Source organism: Branchiostoma belcheri, unplaced genomic scaffold (assembly GCF_001625305.1).
Source record: "Branchiostoma belcheri isolate BF01 breed outbred unplaced genomic scaffold, Haploidv18h27 scaffold87, whole genome shotgun sequence".
NCBI classification, from domain to species: domain Eukaryota; kingdom Metazoa; phylum Chordata; class Leptocardii; order Amphioxiformes; family Branchiostomatidae; genus Branchiostoma; species Branchiostoma belcheri.
The window spans coordinates 756,954-767,940 of record NW_017804542.1 but is presented as its reverse complement, the minus strand read 5'-3'; the positions used below and the strand labels follow the sequence as shown (position 1 = coordinate 767,940).

The 10,987-nt window shown below is 44.1% G+C and overlaps 1 protein-coding gene across 1 annotated transcript; it reads right to left on the bottom strand.

Moving 5' to 3' along the window:
• Nucleotides 1–1,874: 1,874 nt before the first annotated feature.
• On the bottom strand, nucleotides 1,875–10,805 carry LOC109487234 (ice nucleation protein-like). Its single transcript, XM_019791219.1, has 8 exons — nucleotides 10,802–10,805; nucleotides 10,575–10,720; nucleotides 9,900–10,031; nucleotides 7,711–9,208; nucleotides 6,756–6,845; nucleotides 6,133–6,165; nucleotides 3,999–4,055; nucleotides 1,875–2,181 (listed from the first exon to the last, which is right to left on the bottom strand). The coding sequence occupies exons 1-8, from the start codon at nucleotides 10,803–10,805 to the stop codon at nucleotides 2,120–2,122; spliced, it is 2,022 nt and encodes a 673-aa protein (XP_019646778.1). The 3' UTR covers nucleotides 1,875–2,119.
• Nucleotides 10,806–10,987: the final 182 nt, after the last annotated feature.

Below are 10,987 nucleotides of genomic sequence, written 5' to 3'. Positions count from 1 at the left end.
TGCTGTACTAACTTAGTAGTAAAAGCAAGTCCTGAAAATACTGTTGTTTTCTGACAATGATGAGCAAAATATCACCTTCCTTCCACCCACATGTATAACATGCTAACCAACTTTTAATGATACAGGTATAACAGTCTATTATAATTTCGCATGATTAAGCCTACCCCCCCCCCCGACTTAAATGGATTATGATTTTGGACTGAACCAAGATGGATGATAAGGAGGGGGGTGAGGAAAGTTTGAATCAGAAACAGAAAAAATGCTGAGTGAAAGAAGAATGTAAAAAGAACTATGAATATGTTTGGATTTAGGTACAAAAATGTAGTCATGTTTTTTTATGTGCAAATGTCGAGCCAAACATTTGTTTATATACAATCTAGCTGCTGATAAAGTGATGGAAAACTTGACCATGGAGTTCTAACCTTTCGCAAACTGAAAAAAAATGCTTCATTTCATTTTCACATGTGCAAGACTTGTCAGGTTCTGATATACAATCTGTACAATATAGATACAGTTTTGGGGGCATTTCATGACATTACATTAGAAAAAACAGCCCTGCTTGTAGAATAATATTACATGAGGTACAGGAACTTTGTAACAGTATCTGGTACAAAAACTGGTCTACACTGAACAAGGAACAAGAGTAAGTGGTCTGTCTGGGTTTTCAACAAGGAAAAATCTGAAATTTACAATAATTTTGGCAAAATTCATCCAAGTAACTACTGTAAGGGTAACACTGGGGCTGTACATCTTCTGGGGATAACATTTTTCACTGTCATGATTCAAAAGAACAATGCTAGTACATGTATAGTTAAACTTCTACTCTCATATTTGGCAACCTTGGTTAGAATTTAACACATCTCATGTTGACCGACCGACAGACAAAATGTTATACAATTCCTTAGAACAATACTTGTAATTTTATATATATAATATAATATATCTATTTCTTCTTCAAAAAGTTCATCTGTACTTCATGGCAGAGTAGGAAAAATTGTGTGGATTTTTGCATAGAAAATCTACTATTTCATTTCATAATAGACAGCGAGAATGATCATCATTGTACAAAGTCTATTCTAACTATATGTTCATATTTGTAACTATTGGCCCTACAATGGAGCTCTATCAACACATGCAAGACCACAGAGTCCTCACAGCCATTATACCCCCATAGTTTCACAGTCTGGGTTCCTCTTTGTTACAAAGATACCAAAGTACAGTTTATAGACAACTCTGATACAAAAGGACAACTCTTACTAAGCTTTGGGCTTCTGGCAACACAAGAGCCTTAAAACAGCTCAAGATGTAACAGGCTCAATAGCCTTGCAGAGTATATTTACTTACAGACTGAGTTGGCATTGTCTTACTAAAGAAATTTGTACAACAGTTGAACTACTAAGCTGCAAACCACAGACACATGGTGCCTGCAGTACCACACTTTGCCATTAGGGGGCTCTGTATGAATGTAGTGATCAGGACTTGACATTTCCTGACATGGCAGTGAGAGCAAATGTGTTTGAAACAGCACCCTGAGAGTAGCACAAATGATTTGTTGTCTTCAAAAAGGTTTCTGTAACCCATTGTCTAGCTTCTTACTCTGTCAGCGCTGACCAGCTATCAGCCAATCAGACACTACCATTCTTTCAGCCAATCATGTCGCAGCCTGTGGTCAAGAGGCAACGTGATTGGCTGATAGGTTTCCCTCCTGTAACAAAGAGGGAGTATCTGATTGGATGGCGGCTGGACAGCACTAGCACTAGAGAGAAAAACTAATGCTGGAAGAGTGTGAATTATGAAGAGTTCAGTGTGTTATTCTAACAGTTCATCTGTGTTGGTAGAGTCCCTCTACATCAGGGCATTGCAACCATCCCTCAACAGTGACGGGGGGCGCCACAGACTTTCTGCAACCTATGATCCACTGCTCACGGAGTCACGTGTGTCATCTCAGCATAACGTGACATCATAGAAGCAGATTGTTCGTTCCTTGACAAAGACTGGAGTTGTACAGTTGAAAATTTGGGTAAGTCCAGTTTCTTGTGGGAAATCAACTTGCTTCCTAGTTGAGTGTGTTGTCTTTTTGTTGTGCCCCTGTACTTTGGTGTGCTGCTACGATGTGGTACTACTGGATCTGTCTGTGTGGGGATGTGGAGTTGTTGCTGCTGTGACTTGAGTTCTTGGCTTCTGAAACGAGAGAGTCGGGACAATAACTGTTAATAACAGGCAGCCCAAATCATCGGTGTAGCTTGTAAGTTCATCTGTGTAGGTAGAAGTCATTCTGAAACTGTTTCAGAAATTCTTTTGATCTCAAAATGTTTTCCAACACTGTGGTTCTCAGGGGCATCATTTCTTGATACCTTTGGCTGCACCGATTTGATGATTTCATCTGTGTTGATAGAAGTCATTGTGAAACATTCTTAAACTGTACAGTTCAAACATGTTTCAGAAATCCTGGTCTGTTGTTCTCAAGGGCATCATTTCTAACTTTTGCCGCATGTATCAGATTTGTAAGTTCTTGGGTTCGACCCAAAAGTAAGTTACATCCTCTTTTTCACTAGAAGAAGACATATGACAGGTTGCTCAACAAATTTTATAGGTAATGAACAAAACATTTTGCATTTTGAATGATTGTCTTCAATCTAATGTGTTGTCTTTTAAATCATACTTTAATGCATCGTATTCCTGTAATAAAACCAAGGATCACAGAAATCCAATTTTGGTCACTCAACAGTCCCTAAGCAATTGGCATGTAGTGAAAAAAGGGGGGTCTGAGCGCGCCATGCAGGCATTACAGGTTGCAGGAGTGAAGGGAGAGCGAGGTTGGAAGAAAAGCCGCTGAACGAAACGTAAGCGAAAATCAGGCAGACCAATCTGCTCTACACACAATTCCACAACATGTATCATGCACACAGCCCAAAATGCTACCAACATCGGCAGCCCTTGTGAAGGGCTGCATCTGTGCTGTATACATTGATATTGTCTTGGCATCACAAGACGTGCTGTAAGAATGTGGTGGCAGAAAAAAAAGACATTTGCAGTGCAGGTGAACAGGGTGCGCAGTGCTGACTTCGTGCACGGTGCAGTACTGTAAATTCGTTTACTTTTTACAGTGGTTTTATCTGGTGATGGGAAGGAAAAGGAGGTATTCTTAGTGTTTTAAATTCCATTGTTGGTGTTTCAAATTCAAGATATGTCGATGAAGGTTAAACATCCAGGTAATAAGATAACCAAAAAGCAGCTACTCAAGCAACTGGATATGACTTTGGAAACGGTCAGACATTTCAGGTAGCGTCAACTAGCTTTCGTCAGTGACAATTGTTAAATTCAAGATTTAACAATTCTGTGCCACAGTGTTAGTAGTAATACCAATACATTCAATGGAAAAACATATTTGCGGTGACCACAAGTGCAACGCCACTGTGAAAGTTTTAAGAAATTACAGTACGGAGGCCAAGGCATGCATACTCCAGGCCAACATGCAACAACTACTGCACAAAAGCGTCCCAATTTCGCATTCTCAGGATTTTCCTAAGATTGCAAACTAAGCAACTTTCTCCAGTAGGTCCACATGCACTGACTTAATTTTATGGATCACCTCCTCTGAGGCTCTGGCCTGGGTGCCATCCTCCATAGTCCATGGCAGCTAGTGACAATAGGGAGCCGGAGGTAACTATGGAGGATCGCACCCAGGCTGCCGAAGCTCCACGGAACTCAAGAAAGTTCTGACTCATAAATGCCGTAAAAAGCCAGCATGTGCCTGCTTCTTGTAAAAGTAACGGTAAATCCACAATACCAACTTTGCACTGTGGTTTAGCAGCATTTTTTTTTTGGCTGGAATTTTTTTTATTCACCCGCAGGCACTAGTTTGTAGGTCTTCAGAGGATGTCATCCATAAAATCAAGTCAGTGTGACCTAGGCTCTGGAGACTGAAGGAAGGCTAGGCTTGAGTAGTATAGAATGTGCAGTGCAGTGCAGTTAAAGGAGGAGGAGAGAGGAGCCACCTTTGGGCTGACTGCCGCCTGAGGCTGAGCCGGGCCGACTGAGGCATGCCATGATATCTGCAGAGCACAAACACCAGTGAAAACAGGCAGCGACATGTGTGAGGAGGGCCACACAGATTCAATGGTTGGTTCTTGGATTCTTTTTAAAGGTAAAATTATGTATGCTCAGCTTGAAAAACAGTGAATGCTGTCATCTGTCTGCTCATTTTAGAATGCCTCCTTGCTATACTTTCTACATTGTAAGTCCGGAAACCAAGCAAATAAATTGGTGTGTTCTCTGAGTCACTCTAATTCAATGGGTTGGTTCTTGGATTTTTATAAAATATATGCTATACTGAAAAAACAGGAAACACAGTCATGCCCAAAACCTCTGCTTTTAGAATGTCTGCTTGCTATATTTCTACCTTTAAATTTAAGTCATAATGTCTGAGAACGAAGGAAATAAATTGGTATTGACTGGGCAAATAACATTGTGTTGGTTTTTGGATTTCTAAAAATATACTGGAAACTGCATAGTTTTACTTATTATACACCCAGTAATACAGTTATGTATGCAAAATTTATTTCTCTTATATCCATCGGGTAATTCGGGTAGCCAAACTCAGTGGCATGGCCACTGTTTTTTATTATACACCCAGTAATACAGTTATGTATGCAAAATTTATTTCTCTTATATCCATCGGGTAATTCGGGTAGCCAAACTCAGTGGCATGGCCACTGTTTTTTTACAGAGGGGCCCTGGGTCACAAATATAATATACAAATAAGAACACATTCAAATTTTAAAGCCTAAAAATCCGAGAACCAATGATCTGAATAAGTATGGCCTCAGCACAAGTTCCATGTCTTGTGTACTCTGTAGCAAGCATGCACCAAGTCTGGAAAAGTCAGGTAGTGATTAAACAGAACAAAAGAAACCTTCCACACATTACTGCAGAGACTGAAAGTGTCAGCAAAAAAACAAGGACTAAGATTAAGAATTAAGTGGTTACTATATGAGAACATACTGTCAGGAATTTTCAAAGTTAAACAAGGTAGAACTTATTAATAAAAGCGGTATAGTTGGCATTCTAGTAATGCGACATGCAGGGCATACATGTATAATGGTATATATTGCAGGTTATGTTATCAACGGACAATTGAATAGACAATGGCAAATTAAGACAAACGTTTCTACAGTCAGCTATTGCAGACCTCATTGTTGCTCAATCTCTTTCAATTACAGAGGTGGTACTATGATGTTGTGTGTAAAACATAATATACTAAATGTACAAAAAAGGACACAGTATGGCTAAGCTTTGAACAGAAAAAAACATTAGGACTGATATCAGGCAAGCCATGGTCCAAAGTATTCTTGTCCAGTTCTTAGAGTATTGAAGGGTTTATGCTTTAGGCATTTTATCTACAGCAAAATAAACATAACAGCACAACAGGCAACTTTTATCATGTCAGCTATGAGCTTCTGTCTGTAGTAGAATAAAATTCACTTTGGAAAGTTTGTGTGAAAACTCTTGGTAGTAAAGCTACATGTACACTCATGTCATCTTACCATTGCCCAATGGGAGCTAAATTTCTTTTGTTATCAGGTAAAATTCAATGCACATGCCATCTGTAAACTTTACTTGCCATGCCTAAGGAGAAAGCAAAGATGGAAAAATGCGGGCGCATGCAGCGAGCATTAGGCAAGCAGGCAGGCAGGGTGGCATAGTGCTGTGTACCAATTTGCTGGGTTCAAGTCCCAAAAAAAAACTAAAAGTCAAGAACCGAATCCGGACTTATTAAAAAAAAAAACATGTCGCATACCCCTTTTGTTTCCAAACCACCTAAAACCATCCATAGACTGCAAAATCTGTGCTGCAAAATGAAGAAAAATTGCCATCGGGCATTGTCAAGTGTTGACCCCATGTTATGTGGCCACAGTTTTGACCAAACAACAATTGTAAGGTTGCAAACGTGCAATTTTGGGTTTAAGTCCGGAACTGAACCTAAACCTCTGGACTTGAATCTGGACCTGAACCTAAATGTGGGTTTAGGTACACAGCACTAGTCAGGCAGGCAGGCAGGCAGGCAGGCAGGCAGGCAGGCAAGCAGGCAGGCGGGCGGGGCGGCAAAGTCGACATGAAATAAAGTCTAACCGTGAAGCCTCCCACTACCAAGACTTTCTGGGACTGAAACATCAAACGCATGAATGACAAACACATAATATAGAATTATCATAATATATACAACATGTAAAAACACTTCTAGCACACATTGAAAATGTTTGTAAGAAAAAGACGCTAACACATAGTACATGTACTCCTGGCAAACAGCATTAAAGCGTAGTGATGAGTGAAAAAAGCAGCAGCTAGTTTAGCTCTTCTATAGAGGCATTAGATTGCATACATGTACCATGTACATGTACATGTATGTGTCTAGTACAGTCAAAACTGCCTAAGACCACTCAGATGACCGATAAAATTTGGTCTACAGGTGGTCACTATAGACAGGATTCTTCTTTGCTTTTTATTGCAGAAGTAACAAAACCAAGTCAAAAACAGTCAAAACAGAAACAATATACTAAGTAGACAAGATTGTTAATGTTCCTGTCAATGAATTAAAAAAAATTGTGTTAAGAGACAACCAAAAATTGGTCACATATTGGCCAGGTGGCCCATACATGTAGCTAGAGGTGGTCGCTGTACTTGACAGGTTTGACTGTACTTGAAATGTTAATTTTAGTTACACATGGAAATATAACAGATAATACGAAGCTTACCGGAGAACGCCTGTGAGAACTGGTTGCCTGGATACTGTTGCCGGGTGGGGCTGCTACGGAGGGTGCCAAACGGAGGCAAAGAGCCGCCTGCTGCAAGAAAAATTTGTTCATGAATTTCTGTCTACATATCTATTAATCCAGGAATGGTATAGTAGCTACACAGCGACTTTACATTTACTTTTTGTGTTTGTTAGTAAGCACATTTCATTTTCTTTTCACACTGGAAAGAGTAATGTAAGGAAAACATTGTCCTGTACACATTCTACACATTAACTTTAACAATAGCTGCACCCATGTCATGCAGATTTGATTCCACTGGTGATGACGTAATATAGAGCCGAGAGTAGCCCTTCACATTGCAAGTTCAATTGTTGCAGCCTCTAGCAAAATGTAGTTTTAGTTGGAGAGTAATTCCCAACAGTGCGAGAGAACATACTGCGCCTGCCTGAGCGAAATCCTGATTTTTCATGGTTTTCATTGGATTTTTGGTCAACGTTGTATTGGAGTTTTGCCTGTAGCAGACAATATTTTTTCTGACACAACATTTGGAAACAACAGATGGGATGTTAACATCATAATATGCGACTACAACCTTATATGAGCCAAAGTACTATACACATTTACATTACGGGTTTTGTGCAGGTGCAGTACATTCTGCAGATGTGCTGTGTTGCCCCTACCTGGTCCGTAGGCCTGTACGTGGTTGTACGTGCCGGGTGTGAGTGTGTGTGTGTGTGCGCCTGCGTGCGTGTGTGTGTGTGTGTGTTGCCCATACCTGGTCCGTAGGCCTGTACGTGGTTGTACGTGCCGGGTGTGTGTGTGTGTGTGTGTGCGCCTGCGTGTGTGTGTGTTGCCCATACCTGGTCCGTAGGCCTGTACGTGGTTGTACGTGCCGGGTGTGTGTGTGTGTGTGTGTGCGCGCCTGCGTGTGTGTGTGTGTGTGTGTTGCCCATACCTGGTCCGTAGGCCTGTACATGGTTGTATGTGCCGGGTGCCGGTCCCGTGATGATGGCGTCCGATATGACCCTGCCCTGCTGTGACCCCGCCGGTGACCCGCCCTGGTCCCTCCGCGGGTCCCCCAGACCCATCTGGTACACGGGCAGCGCCTGGGTGGTCGGGTGGGTGAGCTGCGCCCCGGGCAGGCTGGGCCGTCCTGCCCCACGCTGGGTCTGAGGTAAGGAGGTCAGCCCGGGGAGCTGGAAACTGCTGAGGTCAGCGGGGAGTCCGCCCATGGATGCCAGGCTTGAAGACGTGAACTTGGGGCTGCTGCTGCTGTACCCCGTGGGTTTGCCGTGGGACAGAGGCGACCCCTGGGTGTACCCCGACCCGTGGGGACTCAGGTTGGGCGAGCTGTGAGACAGCCCGCTCTGACGGGCCTGGCTCGCGTGGGTTAGACTTGACTGGTTACCATGGGTCAGGCCTGATTGGTTACCATGGGTTAGGTTGGACTGGCTCCCGTGGGTCAAACTCGACTGGTTACTGTGGGTTAGACCAGACTTGCTGCTATGGGTCAGGCTAGATTGGCTACCATGGGTCAGGCTAGATTGGCTCCCGTGTGTTAGACTTGACTGGTTACCGTGGGTCAGGCTAGGTTGGTTGCTATGGGCTAGATTGGACTGGTTGCCATGAGTTAGACCAGACTTGCTGCTGTGGGTCAGACTAGATTGGCTCCCATGGGTCAGGCTTGACTGGTTGCTATGGGTCAGGCTGGGTTGGCTCCCATGGGATAAACCAGATTGGCTCCCGTGTGTCAGGCTTGACTGGTTTCCATGGGTCAGGCTTGACTGGTTTCCATGGGTCAGGCTGGGTTGGCTCCCATGGGATAGACCAGATTGGTTGTCGTGGGTTAGCCTGGACTGGCTGCCATGGATTAGACTGGATTGGTTGTCGTGGGTCAATCTAGACTGGTTACCATGGGTCAGGCTAGACTGGTTGTCGTGGGTTAACCTGGACTGGTTTTCGTGGGTTAGCCTGGACTGGCTGGCGTGGGTTAGGCCCATGCCCGACTTTGGGCTTCCCTGCGTTGCTGTCCGCTCAAATGGTGAAGTCTGGCCCTGAGAGGGGTATGGCTGCCCTTTGCTGGCGTACAGGGGTGCCTGAGAAGTCGGGGGCTGCCCTTTGCTGGAGTACATGGGTGCCTGAGGAGAGGTCTGAGGCTGGCTTTTGCTGGAAAACATGGGTGCCTGAGATGTCTGGGGCTGGCTTTTGCTCGAGAACAGGGATGCCTGAGGACTGGTTTGGGGCTGGCTCTTGCTAGAGAACAATGGTGCCTGAGGAGATGTCTGTTGCTGTCCTTTGCTGGAGTACAGAGGTGCCTGAGGAGAGGTCTGGAACGTTGGTTTGGTGTAGGACTGATGAGGTTTGGCTTTTGGCTGTGAGGTCTGCGCCTGTGTCTGGAAGGGGGAGTACGGAGAGGTAGTGGTGGGCAGCTTCTGCTGGCCGGTAGCAGGGGCCTGTGGGCGGGCGAGAGAGGTCTGTCAGTTATATTTATTTAAGCTGGTGCGTTACGCTGAAGGGCGGTTATGACAATTATACAGATACAGATCTGGTGTGTTACGCCGAAGGGCGGTTATACAGACACAGAAGCGGATGAGTTACGCCAAAGGGTAGTTATACCGATACAGATAGGGGACCTTCCTGGTGTGAGTGGTTCAAACCTTACACAAGTTACAGTCAGGTCTTATGAAGCTTGTACAAAACTGGTATGTTATGCCTAAAGGCGCCCTTCCAAACCTCGGACACATTCCTTCACTGTTCTGTCTATGCCTTGGCAGTGCATGGATAATTGACTTTTCACCCATAACAAGCCCCAGGGATAAGGCAGGAGCCTGCTGTCCTTCAGCTTTGCTGGGTTCTGCTCCTAGGAGTGATTAATTACCAGGACACACAGAGGAAACACACTGGAAACACAGTCTCTAATTGGCGAGAAGGAAACACATTGGAAACCCTTCCACTATACGTCCTCTAAAACAAACATTAGGGACCCTCTGAAGAGGGAAAAAGGAGAGGACACACAGAGGAAACATACCCTCTTCTTTCCAGAGTGTTTCCCCTGTGTTTCCCCTGTATTTCCACTATGTGTCCGAGGTTTGGAAGGGCGGCGGGTTTATCGGTTATGCAAAGCAAACAAACAAACAAACAAACCTCTGAGCCCTGCCTGGGCAGTGGGTAGTTGTAGCTTCCAGGCTTCTGGATCGACTGTTCGAAAAGCGCCTGGAACGACTTGCCGAACTGAGACCTGCCCGTGTCAGAGGGCTGTGGTCTCTGCTGAGGGACCTGGAACGTAAGTTATAGTAGATATTCAGGTAATGTGATACAAAAAAAATAGTTACTCAAGAACGTGAATAGATTGCTTGGGGGCATTGTAATTTGCTGTATTGAATATGCTATGTAAGTATAATTGTATTCAGTGAATATCAGCGTTACCTTTTGGCGCAACACACCAGCTTCACAGGCACATGGCGCAGTCATGTATTTTCTTCAGCTGGTTGCATGACTGAATAGCCAAGTTTTTTCATTCACAACCACTAAGTTTAACACAATTCCTATGGAGTATATGTATTGTAATATTGTAAACAAGGCCTCCAGGAAGATTTTGCCTCACAAATACTACCATAAAAGATTGTCTACCAGATACCTTTGACCGAGTGTTGACGTCACACTTCGAAGAAGCCACGTGACAAGCCTCGCTGGGTCAGTCTACATGTACTGACGAGGAAGACCAGAGTGATGCGGGTTGAAAGCTCTAGGTGAGAGAACTTCTTTCTGTTGGATCTTAAAAGTCTTAACCCTACACGACATATAAACAAACAAACAAACCTGTGACGGACTCCTCATGGTTGGTCGTGCGGCATCGCCTGGCGGTTTCTTTGCCGTTTGCTGCGGGCTGGTCCTATGTGGTGCAATCGTTGCCGACTCCTGTGCTGAGGGCTGGGCGTGTGAACGAGCCTGCCTCACCACAGCATCTATATTAATCAAAAATACACATATTAAACAATTACACCACATTATACATTCAACAAAATGCAAAGAGGAGGCATCTGTACCCATCGGTCATACTTTGTACAATGTGGGGTTGACTTGGAACCGAGAGGTCCTGGGTCTGACTCTTGAGAACTGACATGCCACCGATCTTGTTCCCTTGGGGAAGACACTTAACACGACTTTCCTCACTTCACTCAAAATGACAGTGTAAATGTTTCTATCTGTAGGACAAAACACCAGCAACAGCT